Below are 19,605 nucleotides of genomic sequence, written 5' to 3' on the forward strand. Positions count from 1 at the left end.
AAACATAACCTAGACATTTCTTAGTGAGATTCACCCATAAATTGAGGAGTTTAGGCACTTACATTGCTATATTGTTGATGGACATGCTTTTCGAGAGGTTGCTACTGTGGAAGGGCATAATACTGGCAGGACGTCTGGATGGGATAATCAGAGAATAATCATCTGGAGACAAGATGGCAGACCACGGCCGTTCCCGGAGAGTGGACGCTACACACAAAAACACACACAACTTTAAGATATGGTAATATCACAAATAAAAACTCAAATAAAACAAACAAACCCACATTTTGTTCGTAGAGTGACAACAGGCATTGTGGTTGACTCTGGTATTGCAAACTGTTGTTGATGAAACTGAAAGAAGGAAGAAAGAGTTTTTAAACACAAGACATGTAACTTGCACAATATTTCAAAATGAGAACAACTCAAACCTTTATTTTCCCTTTTGGACAAATGGGGATGCTTTCTCTACAGCTTTTATGAACTCTCACATTGCAATCTGTAAAAAAACAACAAAAAAAACAGATATATAGTACATGTAAAACACGTTACAAAAATAGGCTTTTACTTAAGGCTACATTACTGATACTGTTACACATACATTATTCAATATTAGTTTATTATCTAATCATAAACAGCCTTTTCTGCAAATATTTCACCTATATAACCAAACATATACTTTCTGACCGAAAGTCAATAGCTATGTTTCCATCCAAGTTGTGAATTTAATTTATGTGAAAAACCATAATATCACACAAACAATGTGTGAATAAAGCCACGTTTCCATCCCACGTGTTCAAAACAACAGAATCGTCACTTTAGGAGAAATTGTAGCCACTGTGAACCTTTTCTTAATAAAATACTCATGGTTTATAGCACACAGACAAAACACTGTAAAGAACTTTGTCTCATGTCTGGGAGCGGCAGCACGTCACACAGTTCTGGGAGCACTTTGTGTGTGCATTCCTCCATCCTTATGACTTTACCGTGTGGATCTATAAGCATTCTTTTTTTTTTTTTTTAAGTGTCAATAAACCTACTAAACGACACCGATAAAGTTTGTATTTGACTTATTTACTCTGCAAACTCGGGACACCATTATTTCAGGATGACCAGAGCAACATGCGAAGATTGGTCCGCTGGTTAGTCCAGTTATGAACAAGTTATTCAGTCACATGACTTTTTTGATGTGCATCTTGAATTCCAAATAAATTCAATAGGAGTTTATTCTTTAATGTGTTTCCATCATAATTTATGCATATTTTTTATCGAATAAAACAATTAGTTTTTATGCACATTTTGGAGATTTCTTTTCGCATCTCTGTGTTTCCATCCAGCAGTTCCCACATTATGCAGTATCCCACAGTGCGCATAAAAATATGTGGATAGAAACCCAGCTATTATCTTTGGCTCATGGACAAAGTGGTAAAGACAGTTGGGGCTCCAATGCCAGTCAGGAAACTTCAAATCAAATCAAATCAAATCATTTATTGTCACACAGCCATATACACAAGTGCAATGGTGTGTGAAATTCTTGGGTGCAGTTCCGATCAACATAGCAGTCGTGACAGTGATGAGACATATACCAATTTACAATAACATCAGATTAACACAGCACAATTTAAACATCTGTTATACACATAATTACACTCAACAATATACAAATAATAACATACACTGTACAGTATACAATATGCACTATATAGATACACATTATTCAATAAAAATAAAAATAAAAATATATAAAAAAGTATATATAGTATATATAGAATGTACAGTATTGTACTGTATTGACATTCAGGCTGTCGGTTGATAGTCAGTTGTTAAGAGAGAATATATATAATAATAATATAATTTATGACAGTCCGGTGTGAGATATAAGAGTAAGGGTAATAAAGTGCAGTGCTGATGTATTTTGATCGTGGGAGATCAAGAGTTCAGAAGTCTGATTGCTTGGGGGAAGAAGCTATCATGGAGTCGGCTGGTGCGGGTCCTGATGCTGCGATACCGCCTACCTGATGGTAGCAGTGAGAACAGCCCATGGCTCGGGTGGCTGGAGTCTCTGATGATCCTCCGAGCTTTTTTCACACACCGCCTTGTATATATTTCCTGGAGGGAGGGAAGCTCACCTCCGATGATGTGTCTGGCAGTTCGCACCACCCTTTGCAGTGCTTTGCGGTTGTGGGCTGTGCTATTGCCGTACCAGGCGGAGATGCAGCCAGTCAGGATGCTCTCTACAGTGCAGGTGTAGAACCGTGTGAGGATGTGGCGGTTCATTCCAAACTTCCTCAGCCGTCTCAGGAAGAAGAGGCGCTGATGAGCCTTCTTCACAACGACTTCAGTGTGGATGGACCATGTGAGTTCCTCAGTGATGTGGACACCCAGGAACTTGAAGCTGCTGACTCTCTCCACCGGTGCTCCATTGATGGTGATGGGACTGTGTTCTCTGTCTTTTCTTCTGAAGTCCACCACAAGCTCCTTTGTCTTACTGACGTTGAGGGAGAGGTTGTGCTCCTGACACCAGTGTGTCAGGGTGTGCACCTCCTCTCTGTAGGCTGTTTCATCATTGTCAGTGATCAGACCTACCACCGTCGTGTCATCAGCAAACTTAATGATGGCATTGGAGCTATGTGTTGCCACACAGTCATGTGTGTACAAGGAATACAGTAGTGGGCTGAGAACACAGCCCTGCGGGGCTCCAGTGTTGAGGGTCAGTGATGAGGAGCTGTTGCTGCCTATTCTAACCACCTGGCGTCTGCTTGACAGGAAGTCCAGGATCCAGCTGCACAGCGAGCTATTTAAGCCCAGAGCTAGGAGTTTCTCATCTAGCTTGGAGGGCACTATGGTGTTGAATGCTGAGCTGTAGTCTACAAACAGCATTCTCACATAAGTGTTCTTTTTTTCCAGGTGGGAGAGAGCAGTGTGTATTGTAGATGCAATGGCATCATCAGTGGAGCGGTTGTTGCGGTAAGCAAACTGCAACGGGTCAAGAGAGAGAGGCAGCACAGAGCAGATGTAATCTCTGATTAGTCTCTCAAAGCATTTGCTGATGATGGGGGTCAGAGCAACAGGACGCCAGTCATTTAAGCAAGTTATTTTTGATTGTTTTGGAACAGGCACAATGGTGGATGTTTGAAAGCATGTGGGGACTACAGACAAAGAGAGGGAAAGGTTGAAAATGTCCATAAAAACACCAGCCAGCTGGTTCGCGCACGCTCTGATGACGCGGCCCGGAATGCCGTCTGGGGCCGCGGCTTTGCGGATATTCACCCAGAGAGTGACAGAGAGTGAACTAACCTCTGTAGCTTCAGCCATGAGAGCTCTCTCCGTGTGGGCGGTGTTATTTCCCTCGAAACGAGCGTAAAAAGTATTTAGCTCATCCGGGAGAGAGGCAGCGGTGTTCATGGCGGAGTTTTTATTCCCTTTAAAGTCTGTGATGATGTTAATTCCCTGCCACATGCTTCTAGAGTTGGTGGTGTTAAACTGTCCTTCAATCTTGTTCCTGTACTGGCGTTTTGCGGTTCTGATAGTTTTTCGGAGGGCATAACTGGCTTGTTTATGCTCCTCCGCGTTCCCGGAATTAAAAGCGGAGGTCCGCACATTAAGTGCCGCGCGAACATCGTTATTTATCCATGGCTTCTGATTCAGATAGATCCGTATTGTTCTGGTCGGAACCACATCCTCCACACACTTTTTGATGAAACACATTACGCTATCAGCGTAAAGCTCGATGTCGTCATCAGAGGCGGACCGGAACATCTCCCAGTCCGTGTGATCAAAACAGTCTTGTGGCGTAGAGTCTGATTGGTCTGACCAGCACTGGATCGTTCTGAGGGTGGGTGCTTCCTGTTTCAGTTTCTGCCTGTAAGCGGGCAGAAGCAGAATGGAAGAGTGGTCCGATTTGCCAAATGGTGGGCGGGGGAGGGATTTGTAGCCATCCCGGAAGGGAGAGTAGCAATGGTCCAAAACCCGGTCCCCTCGTGTGTTGAAACTAATGTGCTGGTGGTATATTGGTGCGACTGATTTTAAACTGGCTTTATTAAAGTCCCCGGTCACAATGAACGTGGCCTCAGGGTGCGCGGTTTCCTGCTCACTTATACTCCCATACAGTTTCTTGAATGCCCGGTCTGTGTCGGCTTGTGGCGGGATGTACACAGTAGTGATAATGACCGCTGTGAACTCCCTCGGTAGCCAGAATGGTCGACACAGAAGCATAAGAAATTACAGATCAGGAGAGCAGAAAGACTTGATAGAATGTACGTTCCTCTGATCACACCAGGATTTGTTGATCATAAAACATACACCACCTCCTCTGCTTTTACCTGAGAGGTCTTTTGCTCTGTCCGCTCGGTGCATGGAGAACCCCGTGGGTTCAATGGCTGAGTCTGGAATCTCCGCAGACATCCAAGTTTCCGTAAGGCAGATAATGCAGCAGTCCCTTGTATCTCGTTGGAAAGAGATCCGCACTTTCAGCTCACAGAGCTTGTTATCCAGAGACTGAACATTTGCCAGTAGAATACTGGGTAGTGGGGGTCGATTTGCGCGGCGTCTTACTCTGATGAGAACGCCAGCTCTGTTTCCCCTTTTCCTTCTGCGTTTCTGCGGCCGTGCTGCCCAGACAAAGGGCTCCGCTTGCGTGTTTGTAAACAGTGGGTCGGCATTGAGAAATTTGAAGTCCGGTTTACGGTGTGAAATTGCTGAACCAATGTCCAAAAGTGTTTGTCTGTCGTAGACAATAAGGCAGACAACATCCAAGACAAAAAAACATAAGAATTGCGAACAAAACAAACAAAACACTACTATGTTGTGTCGGAGCTCGCAACGCAGCAGCCATACTCGGCACCATCTTGAGTCCAAGTACATACATAAAATCCCATCAACCTGCCAACAAGCTGTAGAAATTCAGTCTATGTTCTTCAGCCAGAGCAACCATGCCATCAAATGCTTACTTGAGAAAATATCAGCAAACTACAAAAAAAAAAAAAAAAAAAAAAAAACTCTAAACAGCTCCTAAAGGTCTGATATATTTTGATCTAAAAATAAAGGTTGGCATACAACTAATTGTACCTTTTCACACAATTGTCCCTGCTATAGATTTAACTTAACCTACAGCAGGGTAAACATCTACTAAACTTCTATTAACTTCTTTGCTTATTGTAAACTGATTTGCAACACTGCAAATTAATTAGCTTTGAATTATGAGCCAGTCCACATCTATATCCACAATTAAAAAATATAAAACACAATGAAGAAAAACAATACAAAAAAAGATTCTTTGCATGAATAAGATTTTTTCTTCTGCCGCTCCATGAGGAAGTGAATGATGTTAAAAGAAATGCTTCCTATTTTCAAGCAATGACTCTTTTGACATACAGTACATGACACAACAGTTCACAAATTTTAAATCACCCAACACTTGGCAAACTGTTTATCAGTTCTATTGTTTCACATATGAACAAGCAAAGTTAACTGGCATAGAATTGCAATTCCCCTCCTTTAAGGGACAGTTCACCCAAAAAATGTAATTCTGTCATTTTGCTCAGTCTTATGTTGTGGAGATGTTAGGCTCAGTCACCAATCACTTTCACGTCATCTTTTTTTCCATACAAAACAAGTGAATGGTGACTGAGGCTAACATTCTGCCTGAAATATATTTCTGTGTTCCACAGAAGAAAGAAAGTTATAAAAGTTTGGAACAAGATGAAGCACGATGGGAGAAAGGTGCCATACGTTGTTCCTTACAGGATCCATATGGTTTAGATTAGGGTGGGGGCGGGGTTAGGATATCTGCTGCCTGCCAGGAACAAACCCGCTATGTACAATGGGCGTGTTAAAGTTTCACTCAGTAACTTTTTGCTCGTGTCATCTTGGACTTACAATGACACCTAGTGGTGTGGATGCAGCATCATTCAAAAACAATAGTTTTAAGTTACAGATGCTATTGTAGAAATTCACTATTCACAATTAGCCATGATTCATTTAATCCAAGAGTGAAAGTGTCCAATAACAAGACGGTTATTGAGATTAAGCAAGTAGTATTCAGCTGGTCATGTGATCCTAAAATGGTAGCCCCCATGAGGGCACCCCTGCCCCATGTAGAATAAAACAGCTTTTATAAGGTTATTGATATGAGTCTTCATCTCCATGAGTGGTCATGATTTTGTACATATGTTTCAAAATAATAATTCATTTCTTTAGGAGTAAAACCTTTTTAATGGGGGAAAAAATTACTGAGTGCACTTTAAAATGAAGAACTTTCATGTTTGAATTAATTATCGCTTTAACCCTCTGGGGTCGAAGGACGCGCCGGTGCATCCTGCTGGATTTGTTCCGCATAACAGCGGAGACAACTTAAAATACTCCGTCATTTTTGGGCATACAGATAAGTGTAACACATCACTAGAAACTATAAAGGGTCTACTATTATTTGTGTACACTCACAATAACAACAAAACCTTGTGCTTTTGTAAAATAAAGAAAATAAACAGGGTGCGCTTTCAGCCGCCTCTGTCTCCACGAGCATCTTTCTGAAACACGTCACAAAAATGAAGTGAAACTCTGCGAATACTTATCACACAAACATAAAACATATGTCTAAAAAAGCTTAAAATGTCTACTTTTAAATAAAACAATTCAAATTTAAAACAAATATCCTCCTGCAATGTAATCTGTATGAAACAAAGCGATACAGTTTCTCCTGGCTCAGCTCATTATCACTAATGTGATCACACCCACCAACTGAGCGCGCTATTCATACGGTAATGTGCTGAGGCGATCAATGCAAATGGTAAACGCCCCCAACAATGCCTTAAAAAACATAAAGTTCATCATCAGATTCATTCACTTTCCTGCGCGTTTGGAAGATGGCACGCTACACAGGTGAGGAAGCTCTACAGATGGTTCTGGATAGTGAGGAAGAGTTCACATTTTCCTCAGAAGAAGAGCGGGAATCCGATGAGGAACGTTTGCATTTTGAAGAGCGTCTTGATCCAGTCGAGGATACAATTCCGGATGAGTAAGTCTTTACTTACATTAGTTGACATGCTATTTTATATAAACATGGACATGTTTTACTAGTTGGACTATTTCCAGACTTGCCAGCCAGGATTCAGAGTATTGAAATTTGAAATATGTCCTAATAGGCAAGTTTTAGTTACATTTAAATGTTGTTTCGGCTAAAGCAGGTATTTAAATTGTATGCTGTATGATAAGAATATGATATGTAATATGATATAAAAAATAATATGAATGTTTAGATTATATTTTAACCAGTGTTTATGCTGCCTCATTATCATCAACGAAGCTTGTGCTTGCAAATATCTGTTCGGGTGTAAATGTGTAAAATGTGCTGTAAATATGCCCATATTAGAAAATCAGCATATTAGAATGATTTCTGAAGGATCATGTGAGACTGAAGACAGCAGTAATGATGCTGAAAATTCAGCTTTGATCACAGGGATAAATAGCATTTTACAATATATTCAAATAGAAAAGTTATTTTAAATTATAAAAATATTTCACAATATCACTGTTTTTGCTGTATTTTGGATCAAATAAATGCAGCCCTGGTGAGCAGAAGAGACTTCTTTTAAAAACATTAAAAAATCTTACAGATCTACGTGTAGGTCTAAAGTAAAGTATTTATGTAAAGAAAATGTATAGTCAGATTATTTCTTTTAACTTAAACTTGATTTTGTGAATAAGCTACAAACATTCATTCTCTCTCAGGGGAGGGGTCTTTGTCTCCTCAGGTGTGAATAACATCAATATTCATGATCATCCACGCCTCCTCGCACATGGCCTTTCAAACACTAAAAGTGTCTTACAAAAGTTAAATGACTATATTGTTTTGTATGAATGAGTGATCAGGATGGTTTCACATCATTTTTATAGCAAAAACTCTAGGCTACTAGAACAAATGTTTAGTATGTGTTATATGGTCTTATTTCAGTGACTTAAAATTTTTGTTTTTTCAAAAACCATGCATAAACGTTATTTTCTCAAAAATATATTATTGTAGCCCAGTTTGTGCTCAATACAGTGTTATCAGATTTTAGCCATTAATATGTTTTTAAGCAACTGAAAAAAGCACAAATGTCAAGGCATGTCAAAACCTCTCCAGGGTTAAAGTCTAAAATCATGCTGTTGAAACCTCATATGATGAAATGTTTCAAGCACAGTGTCTGATAGCATGTCTCTTACTTGTGCAGTTAACAGCATCTTTAGTGTTGAGGGTTTTGTTGCATTGCTGGCATAAAGCTGGATGCAGTGAGCTTGACGGGCTGAATTGGTGTCCATTCACTGATTTCTTGTCCCTTTCTTTGGCTTCTCTCTCTTTCTCCCGACTTTTCTCTTTGTCTTTTTCCTGTGCCAGGCAAAGAAATAAGAAATAAAGATATTACAACAGCTGTAAACACCCAAATCTGCCAAGCATTCTAATGGCTGTCTGTGAGTATTTTAGTCTTAAAGGGATAGTTCACCCAAAAATGAAAACTCAGTAATTGTTTACTCCTGTCTTGTTATAACCCCATATGACTTTCTTTATTTTTCTTAACACAAATGGAGATAAAAGGGAGTTGACTACCTCTTAAAGCTTCATGAAGGATGCATTAGTATAATATAATATAATTATTGTATGCAACTCATGCCTTGTTGTGAAGGCATACGATAAGGTTTGGTGAGAAACAAGCCGAAATCGAATGTATTATTTAGTGAAAATCATCACCGACCATTGCTGTTGAAGCAAGAAACTGCTTTGTTTCATTTCAACTGGACAACCGACGATTTTACCAACAGAAAACGCAACACAGCTGCACACAAACCAGAGAACAGAACTTATAAAACACGTCTGAAGAGTATGAAGTCGACGAGGAGATCAGTTTCTATGTCCAGCCTTAATTGTTTCAACCGGAGCACTCGGAAATCAAGGCTGAAGGCAGCCACAGTCACACCGTGACCTAACCAGATGCCTAAACACACAATAAAAGGTATCTGTGTCTCTTTAGGCGGAGGTCTGTCATTGGTTCAGAATTGAGAAGACGTGACACATACCGGCGCCCTTTGCCTTTCTTTCCGGTTCTTTCAGTTCACTTTCCATAAGCGAAACATCCAAAACATCAAACACATAGCATTCTCCTGTACTCTCAGTCTGACTGTAGCTTCTGAATGTGTACAGTTGAAGTCTACATACACTTAGGTTGTGGTTGTTATAAGTTATTAAAACTAATTTTTGAACCACTCCGCAGAGTTCATATTAACAAACTATAGTTTTGGCAAGTCATTTAGGACATCTACTTTGTGCGAGACACAAGTAATTTTTCCAACAATTGTTTACAGACAGATTGTTTCACTTTTAAATCACAATTCTAGTGGGTCAGAACTTTACATACACTAAGTTAACTGTGCCTTTAAGCAGCTTGGAAAAGTCCAGAAAATGATGTCAAGCCTTTAGGCAATTAGCCAGTTAGCTTCTGATAGGCTGATTGGCTAATTGGAGACAATTGGAGATGTACCTGTGGATGTATTTTAAGGCCTACCTTCAAACTCAGTGCCTCTTTGCTTGACATCATGGAGAAATCAAAAGAAATCAGCCAAGATCTAAGAAAAAATTTTTGGACCTCCACAAGTCTAGTTCATCCTTGGGAGCAATTTCCAAATGCCTGAAGGTACCACGTTCATTTGTACAAACAACAGTACGCAAGGATAAACACCAATGGACCACGCAGCCATCACACCGCTCAGGAAGGAAACACATTCTGTCTCCTAGAGATGAACGTAGTTTGGAGTGAAAAGTGCAAATCAATCCCAGAACAACAGCAAAGGACCTTGTGAAGATGCTGGAGGAAACAGGTAGACAAGTATCTATATCCACAGTAAAAACGAGTCCTATATTGATATAACCTAAAAGGCTGCTCAATAAGGAAGAAGTCACTGCTCCAAAACCACCATAAAAAAGCCAGACTAAAGTTTGGAAGTGCATATGGGACAAAGATCTTACTTTTTGTAGAAATGTCCTCTGGTCTGATGAAACACCATCCCAACGTGAAGCATAGGGGTGGCAGCATCATGTTGCGGGGGCGCTTTGCTGCAGGAGGAACTGGTGCACTTCACAAAATAGATGGCATCGTGAGGATGGAAAATTATGTAGATATATTGAAGCACCATCTCAAGACATCAGCCAGGAAGTTAAAGCTCATCGCAAATGGGTCTTCCAAATGGACAATGACCCCAAGCATACCTCCAAAGTTGTGGCAAAATGGCTTAAGGACAACAATGTCAAGGTATTGGAGTGGCCATCACAAAGTCCTGACCTTAATCCGATAGAAAATTTGTGGGCAGAACTGAAAAAGCGTGTGCGAGCAAGGAGGCCTACAAACATGACTCAGTTACACCAATTCTGTCTGGAGGAATGGGCCAGAATTCCAGCAACTTATTGTGAGAAGCTTGTGGAAGGCTACCCAACATGTTTGACCCAAGTTAAACAATTTAAAGGCAATGCTACCAAATATTAACAAAGTGTATGTAAACTTCTGACCCACTGGGAATGTGATGAAAGAAATAAAAGCTGAAAGAAATAATTCTCTCTACTATTATTCTGACATATCACATTCTTAAAATAAAGTAGTGATCCTAACTGACCTAAGACAGGCAATGTTTTCTACGATTAAATGTCAGGAATTGTGAAAAACTGAGTTTAAATGTATTTGGCTAAGGTGTATGTAAACTTCTGACTTCAACTGTATGTGTGGTTGCATCAGCCACCTCCATCTCTCTGTCTGATACCTGAGTGCTCCGGTTCAAACAACTAAGGCTGGGCAGAGAACTGCAACTCCTCTTTGACTTGAAACTCTTCAGACATTGTAAGTTTTGTTTTCTGGTTTGTGTGGAGCTGTGTTGTGTTTTCTGTTAATAATATTGCTGGTGGTCCGGTTGAAGCGAAACAAATCGGTTTCTTGCTTGAACGCCCCATCTCGCAACTGGGGCTATGTATTCTGTTGCTCTCATGCACTCTCATGAACATGCACAGGACAGCAATGGTAGGTGATGATTTCCACTAAATAATACATTCAGTTTGTTTCTCACCAAACCTTATTGTATGCCTTCAGAACAAGGCATGAGTCGTGTACAATAATTTATTAGACTTCTGAATTATACTTTTGCATCCTTTATGAAGCTTGAAGTGGTAGTCACCATAAACTGCCATTAGGCCTGTCGCCTATTATTAAATAATCGTCTTATTGCAGTTATTTGATCTAACCGCGGTTATTTGAGATAACCGCAATTATTGTGCTCTTTAAATTCCAATCACATTTTAATGCAAAAATAAGGGAATTTTAAGCGATTATTTATATGCCATCAACGGCACGTTTGTGTGTCATTCAGAGCAGCTCTTGTCTGGAAGAGCATGTGAAGCACTTCTCATGCACTCTGATTTGTGTTACACTTAATCACAATAAACTGTGAAAGCCCTAAAAGAGACAATTAATCATCAAAATCGATATTATTTGTTTGACAATTATTCGTCAGCCAAATTTTGTAATCGTGACCCTAACTGCCATTGTGTGACATCACTGAGCAGAATCTATTTTCACAATTTCTCCCTTTGTGTTAAGAAAAAGAAAGTCTTATGGGGTTATAACAACACAGGGGTGAGCAAACAATGACTAAATTTAAATTTTTTGGTGGACTATCCCTTTAACTCCCTAACTTTAAATGCTTATCATTTTTATAAGTGGCATTTGTACTAAACAATTTATTAAACCAAAATGCAATATTAAGTCTGCAATATGTTGAAAAATTGCAAAATGAAGACGTCACTGTGATTCACTTAGTTGTGCATAAACATCCTCCCAATTGTTGTCAAGTTTTATTGCAAAAAATTTCAGCTTCCCACTTGTAAAAATAGGTCTCAACAAGTTAAGCAACTGTATGGAAACTCCACAAAATCTTGGCAATATAAGGGCAAAGTAATACATAGGCCTATACTCTAAGCAAGGTTTTTCATCAACATCAATAATAATGTCAGTTATGCACAATGTAAAACAAAATATACTCTTATAACTTAAGGACCGGAAAGTGATAGGTTTCCATTGTTAGGTGACAAAAGAGTTAACCATATACAGAAACTGTGAACTTCATGAAGTGAGAAGAGAAAAAAACCCAAGACAAACCACAACAAAAAGTCAACAGACCCCAGGGAAAATCATAACTCTCAAAGTGAGGCAGTGACTCAGAATCGACTTACCTCTCCTCCCTTCAAAGTTTTTATCCTTTGATAGCGCCCCTGTACCTCGCAAAACTTTCTATATAACATTACTGTAGGAGGCAGTGCCTTTGCAAGACTCTTTTGATCGAGACTAAAAGTTCAGCATCACCTCTAATTCAGGGGGAAGTGATCAGCTCAAGCTGGGAGGTGCTGTGACTCTTATTTCCTCTTTTCAGTGAGCTGTTGTTGTTGCTCTCAGAACAGCAAAATGCTGATCAAATGTGAACATTTTGGTTTAAAAACACATTTATAATTCATTCTTTTTTTTTCCCCAATTTGGAATGCCCAATTCCCAATGCTCTCTAAGTCCTCGTGGTGGCGTAGTGACTCGCCTCAATCCGGGTAGCGGAGGATGATTCTCAGTTGCCTCCGTGTCTGAGACCGTCAATCCGTGCATCTTATCACGTGGCTTGTTGAGCACATTACCGCTGAGACCTAGTGCGTGTGGAGGCATCACGCCATTCTCTGCGGCATCCACGCACAACTCACCACGTGCCCCACCAAGAGCGAACCACATTAAAGCGACCACAAGGAGGTTACCTCATGTGACTCTACCCTCCCTAGCAACCGGGCCAATTTGGTTGCTTAGGAGACCTGGCTGGAGTCACTCAGCACACCCTGGATTTGAACTGGAGACTCCAGGGGTGATAGTCAGTGTCTTTACTCACTGAGCTACCCAGGCCCCCCTATAATTCATTCTTAAATTATCAAAAGAGTTAAAAACCTTTCTAAGTGTAAATTTAGTGTTAAAAGTGTGACTCAAGGGGTCCGACATGCAACTCCTGATTTGTGTGTGTGTGTATATATATATATATGTGAAACTGGGTCCCGAACTCATTGCAATTAGTCTCTAATGGCTTTTGGGAAGTTTATAAGAGGCTAAATTGCAAATAATGAATGTGCACATTCATATAAGGTGTATGAATATCATTGCATTCAATAACAAAATATCAAACCAAGTGGCATCTGCAAACAAAAGACTTTTCTCAGAACTAAATTCACTTTTCTGAGCCATTTTATTTAGTTTTTTTAGACATTGTTTCAGTACTTCATTACATTTATTATGGACATGTTCCACTAACGCTTCAATTTGATAATTGTATCTATTGTTTTATCATTTAAAACCCAACAAACATATTTTCGTGAAATGCTTTGCTTTAAAATTGTGCTTGAGCTATGTCTGTTTAAAATAAATGACACTTTAGTTTATATTTTATTTCAAATGCACTGACATTCACACATATTTAAGTGTGATAGTGTCCAAATAGTGTCTTTTTGAGACCACTACATGTTTATACGGCAGTATTGTAGATGATGATACAGTGTTCTATATTTTATATTCTAGATATTAAATGTTTTTTATTTACTGTTTGTAAATAAAGCACTGGTCCTTTAAAAGGGCAAAAGGCAGAGCTAACAGAACATGATGCAACAGAATTGGGCCCCATCTTCCTGTCTTTTTTCCTCTAGTGCTCAGAAAGATCCCACCAACCTCTGAGACCGTTTACTTCTCCATTCACTTGAGTAAAATGGTAAATACCTCTCTTGAATTTGATTGATGGTATGAAATTTGTACACAGTCATCTTTATGAATCAATAAAATGTAAGAACTGAGGAAATTACTCACTCTGGTTTTCTTGTACATTTTGCTCTTCAGGTAGCTGAAAGTTCGGCTCACTTTGGTGCAACCTTTTTCAAAATCCTCTCTTAAAGGTCCAGGTTCCTCCTCTGTGATGCTGAAATAAAGGACGAGATAAAGATGTACAAAACTGTGCTAAAGTACCAGAGTGATCCTCCAGTGTTCTATAAAATTACTGCAGTAAAAAAATTTAATTTGCCATGGTAACAGCTGTTTTCACCTAAATAAGTACTGTGATGATACCATTGTACAGTGAGGACATCAGATGGTAATACTATGGTACTTTGATATGTACCATGGTAATGAATGATTACCATATTCATGTACCATGGTATGGATGGTCAGACGGATGGATGGATGGATGGATGGATGGATGGACAGATGGCCATGGGATACTTATGGGATGGATGGATGGATGGATGGGTATTGTTCCTGCAATACTTATGGGATGGATGGATGGATGGATGGATACTGTCCCTGCAATACTTATGGGATGGATGGATGGGGGGGGTGGATGGATGTTGTCCCTGCAATACTTATGCGATGGATGGATGGATGGATGGATGTAGTCCCTGCAATACTTATGGGATGGATGGATGGATGTTGTCCCTGCAATACTTATGGTATGGATGGATGTTGTAATGTCCAGATGTAATTATCCAAAATACTGCTAGGGGTCTTACCTGTATCCCATGGAACTGGTGGTGCTTGTGAATGACCTCATGCCTGCAAATACAATGATGGAGGCAAATTAGCATTACCAACAACAAATAACCTCTATAGCCTCATGGTGGAGCCTGATTTACGTACACATGCAAAACTGTCTTTTTGCAGTGTGTGTGCTTGGCTGAGGAATTTGACCTGTTTAAAATGACTCATCATGCTACGGACGTGCTATGTGCAACACACTTTCAATAGAGTGATCAATACAGAATATCTGAAATACTGTATGTGCCATCATATTTAGTCAGTCTTGTGAAAAGATTTTCCAGCATTTCTCACTGAATCATAAAATACAGAAAAAACATGTCCGTGCCATACAGTCTAACCACCACATGATAGGGGAGGTTAAATATTTCAGTATGTGCCAATCTCAAAACAAAGTGTATTGGATGGGAATTAAAACCATGGACTGTCAATGACAAAACAAACAAACAAAAAAGCATAAAAGTAGCCCATACGACTCATGCACTAATTGCAAGTTTTCTAAAGCCTTGTGTGAGGAACAGAATAAAATTTAAGCTGTTATTCACTGAAAATCTTCCCCTCCACCACAGCTCTTAAGCCTCATTTGCGTTCACGCATATTTAAACTTATAAATAATGACTTAAAGGTGCTGTAAGCAATTTTTTATTGAATGGTATGCAGAAAATATTACTTCTCCCTGAAAGATATCACTGAAATAAGTGTCCTGAGATATCTCTCCAGTCTCTGTGACAGGACTAAGAATCTGTCCATGGACACATTCTTTGATCTGCCAATCAGAAGACTCTGATTTGCTTTCTGCTTGTAAATCATTTTGCGTGTTCTCATGGTGTAGTAGTTGAAGCAGATGCTTCAGTTTTAATGCCATATTCAGATTCATAACAGTTGTCAGCTGAGGGTGCTATTTTGCTACTGCTGTGTATGACAACCGTGAGAAGGTGACAGTCTCAATGCTATCTTTGGAGGGCTGTGTTTTGGAAAGAGGTGGCATATCTAATTCTACGGCTCATTCTCGTGGAAATTCCAGAAATAAATTTTATTTTTTTCCTCACACAAAGCTATTGTATGGATTTAGGAGACTTGGACTATAGTATGTAAGTCTTAAGTACTACTCAAATGACAATTTTATGGTGCTTTTGGGGGCTTGACAGTCTATGGTCACTATACGCTTTCATGGTATGGAAAACACGGCTCGGACATTCTTAAAAACTTCTCCTTTTGTGCTCCATGGGGGAAAAAAAGGGACTGGAACAACATAAGGGTGAGTTAATGATGACAAAATGTTTATACATTTTTAGGTGAAATATTAATTTAAAGGTGCAGTCAATATTTTTTTTCCTCATTAAAAAAGGTGTACTCTTTAAGAAACTGAATTTTAATAATAATTTTTAAAAAAATCATGAGATGAATACTCAAGTTACATCAGTAACCTTATAAAAGTTGTTTTATTATACATGGAGAGGGTCCCCTCAATGTTAGGGGCTGCAATGTTAGGATCACATGACCAGACAAATACTGCTTGTTTTCAAATTTCTGAGTGCACCATTAAGAAATATGTGGTTTGGTAACCCAAAAATTAATAACTGTTGACGATTCAGAACATGGGGTCACTATACATATATATTTCTAATACATAAGGGTTATGTCTTAAAGGTGACAAGCAGATTTAGGATCATCTATCTACTGTGAATCAAAGGACATCTACTAGGAAGTGGATACTGGAGTGCACTATACTGAATATGTTACTTTTTTGACAATCCTGTTACTACTGCAACTTACTTATGGTGTCATCCTCATCACTAGATGAAGAGCTGACAGTAAAGACAGTTTTAGATTTAGGGAGGATCGGTGAGAGGTTGAAGGAAAAAGAGATCCGTCTCTTTCGCCGAATCCTTCCTACCGCTGGTCAGTTGCATTTATGGATGGAAAAGTCAGAGCAAGTACTTATTAAAGCAGATGATTTAGTTGTTTTGTTATGCCTAAAATGAGTAAAGGACAACTAACACAACCCAGATGTCAGGAGCTGTGCTAAAAAATGAAATAAATAAAAACATCTCCAAAGGAAGATTCCATATTGAAATCTCTGACATTTGATTGCAGACTTTGGTATCGTGTAAAATCTGAGAACAGTTTGACACATTGTTGATATCTTTTCTGAAATTCCAAAGAAGGATCATGTGAAATTTCAAGGATCTTTTTCTCAGGAGAAAAATCTGAGAAACAGATTGTCTTTTCTATAGGACCTCCCGCACATGTGCAACCGCAGAAGACCACAAGCTTAGTCTTTTGAATTAAGAATAAAGTAGAAAATATGATACTCTACCAGCTAGGGACATTTCTAACAAACATTCAAATACACTGGTCTTCAAAAACGGCATATAGTTCAATATAAAGTTGCATGTAAATAGCACAAGCACCATAAATGTAAAGAAACACAATACTGGGAAAAGAAAGGGAAATCAAGTAACTTACTATCTATGTCCCTTTGACTGATGGAAAGCATAGAGACTGATTTTGTGAGAGGGAGAGTCACAGATGGACAGCTTTGTCTTAATGGATGATACATCCTTGTTTTCTGAAAGTGATCACAAAATCAGATAAGTGCTAATGCAGAGTACACAGGAGTTTATTAGACACTTACATAAAGAAACAAAAAGCACTGTGGTAATACCATGTTTTTTTGGACATGTACGATGGCAGTTTATGCTAGCATTTGTTAAAGTGGTACATGAATGTAGTAATCATTCACAGTGATATATTGGAGTCCACAATTAGCTACAGCACACTGTAAAAATCACTAGGTTGCACTTTATTTTACAGTACGTGTACTTTCAGTATACTTTCAGTGTACTTACCCAAGAAAGTACTGAGTAATATTAGGTAACTACATGTACGTAATATGGGTTAAGGTTAGAGTTAGTACCTAGTAATTCCTGTAGTTGTTGTAATTATATAGTATATAAATGTAGCACAGTACTGTAAAATAAAAAACTCCCAATCACTAATAAAAATGCTTTTATTTAGCATTTTTCTAATTTATTAAATCTGATGATCCAAGTTATTCAGCATGTTTTGAGAACGTTCCAAAAAAGCATCTTGTGTGCTTCAATGAAAGCAAGGATATCTGACATTTTGTACAAAGCAGCAAAGTTTGTTAATGTCACAAATTTGCTTACATTTGTTTGGTGACCTAGAAAATAATGCAGAACCTTAAATATTGCCTTTAAATTATGGTCACAACATTTATTTGAATACTTTCAAATTCTAAAACGTTCTCTTTATTTTGCAGGTTTAAATTACACTTTGAATCTTCAATGTGATGATTTTCAATGTGGTCTTTTGAACCACATTGTATATAAAAGTACCATGTTATTATCATCTTAAATTATCACTGTACCATGCTACCACCATAGAAAGTGATTTGGGAAAAATTGAGCACCAAAAAAAAAAAAAAAAAAAAAAAAAAAAACCTTTGGGCACAAATGTAACAACTTAGATAATTTCTGTTTTAACCCAAACTGCTCACCTGTCCCCCTGGACTGCTGCATTCTCCCAAGTCCGATTCAGGACCCTCTTCTGTGAGAGACATTAGAGAGCCCCTCTCCTCACTCTCTTGTCTTTGTACTCCTCTGTGATCCTTAGAAGGACCTCCAGACTGTGTAACCCAATGTTTCCCATCCTCAACCTCTGCTGCTAGACCCTCCAAACTATAACTACAACAGACAACACCACAAACATCTTAGCATTACAGACAGACAGACAGACAGACAGACAGATAGATAGATAGATAGATAGACCTTATAAAAAATACATTTTGTTTGCTTACATTGGGTCAGTGTGTGGTGTATTATTGACCCACCTGATGCAAAATATGCAAAGTAGATACTCAAAAACTATACACCCAACACAGAAGCACAGAAGTCCGTGCAAAATATAAACTAAAAATCTATTGCTTAAACCCAGGTGGGGACTTCAAGCAAGGCAAAACCAGTACTATTTCTTTTTAGTTTTGCATTTTACAAAGGAGATTTTCACAAATAGCGGAGCTACTGATAGTTGTTGAGACATCAGATCTACTCGGAAAAGCGGCAGCAGACAAGCAAGCAGCACTGACATTGCAAAAATAGCAAACCTGAGTCAAATTTGAGAAGTTTTTTTGAATTGTGAGGTGTGAATTGTATGCAAGCATGCATTCTACACTCAGACCTCAGTTGTCAGGTTGATTCAGTCATAATAAATTATTTAATTAACTTGAATATAAAGTCTATATACTGTAGATGTTACCACATTAAGCACATTTTGTCCTGTTTCTTGACAAACAGTTTTTACAGTGTACATTTTTTAAGTAGTGTCAAATTATTTTCAACAATCTGAAAGAAGTTTGTTAAAAACTTCCTCTTACCTGTCATCTGTACCAGATACATGAATGACAATATTAGTCATCATGCACAAAGAAGCAACAAAAACTGCTCAGCAAAATGCAGCTAATACTTCCCCTGAGTAACTCCACCACCACACTAGTGTCTAACTTGTTAAGCCATCACTTTTCTAAGAAATATCAAAGCTGAGCGAGTCAGCACAAAACAGGGCCTTTGCCAGCTCTCTCTCTCATTCTAAGTGTCACTTTGCTCTTGGACAAACAAGTAATGCAAATGTAATGCAAAGGCTCTTTGTGCTAGTCAAAGGGGATGGCTCTTCAGTTGGGTATGCAGGAAGCTCGCACAAAACGCGGTCACACACTCAGTACCTGATAAGCTCTCTAATTTCTTCCAGGTCGCGACAGAGGTGGGGCTCACAGGGGCACCAGCTTAGACTGGACAAAAAGGGGGCGCCAGTGGGCACAAACAAGTTAGAGGGGAAGTGCAGTGTAAAAAGGAGCATTCTTTTAGTATACAATGATTTTATAGTAATAGGGTTGATTATCTGTTTACATAAAGCACAACAGTAGGTTTCTTAAGGATAAATCACATAGAGATTATTATTATTATTATCCATAGAG

The 19,605-nt window shown here is 38.9% G+C and overlaps 1 protein-coding gene across 7 annotated transcripts in view; it reads right to left on the minus strand.

Moving 5' to 3' along the window:
- Positions 1 to 19,605, minus strand: part of LOC127444719 (A-kinase anchor protein 13-like) — a 142,833-nt gene that overhangs the window by 26,240 nt on the left and 96,988 nt on the right. For 4 of the 7 annotated variants that reach the window (XM_051704300.1, XM_051704293.1, XM_051704274.1 and 1 more), the window contains exons 13-21: positions 19,354 to 19,419; positions 18,133 to 18,319; positions 17,079 to 17,181; positions 14,585 to 14,627; positions 13,890 to 13,998; positions 8,200 to 8,362; positions 429 to 496; positions 285 to 351; positions 63 to 207 (exon numbers count right to left, since the gene is read on the minus strand). In XM_051704300.1, the coding sequence (XP_051560260.1) occupies positions 63 to 207; positions 285 to 351; positions 429 to 496; positions 8,200 to 8,362; positions 13,890 to 13,998; positions 14,585 to 14,627; positions 17,079 to 17,181; positions 18,133 to 18,319; positions 19,354 to 19,419 (951 nt within the window). The remainder of the gene's footprint in view (positions 1 to 62; positions 208 to 284; positions 352 to 428; positions 497 to 8,199; positions 8,363 to 13,889; positions 13,999 to 14,584; positions 14,628 to 17,078; positions 17,182 to 18,132; positions 18,320 to 19,353; positions 19,420 to 19,605) is intronic. The other 3 variants (XM_051704309.1, XM_051704305.1, XM_051704302.1) reach the window with 1 other exon arrangement.

This window comes from Myxocyprinus asiaticus, chromosome 1 (genome assembly GCF_019703515.2).
Source record: "Myxocyprinus asiaticus isolate MX2 ecotype Aquarium Trade chromosome 1, UBuf_Myxa_2, whole genome shotgun sequence".
Taxonomy (NCBI): Eukaryota; Metazoa; Chordata; class Actinopteri; order Cypriniformes; family Catostomidae; genus Myxocyprinus; species Myxocyprinus asiaticus.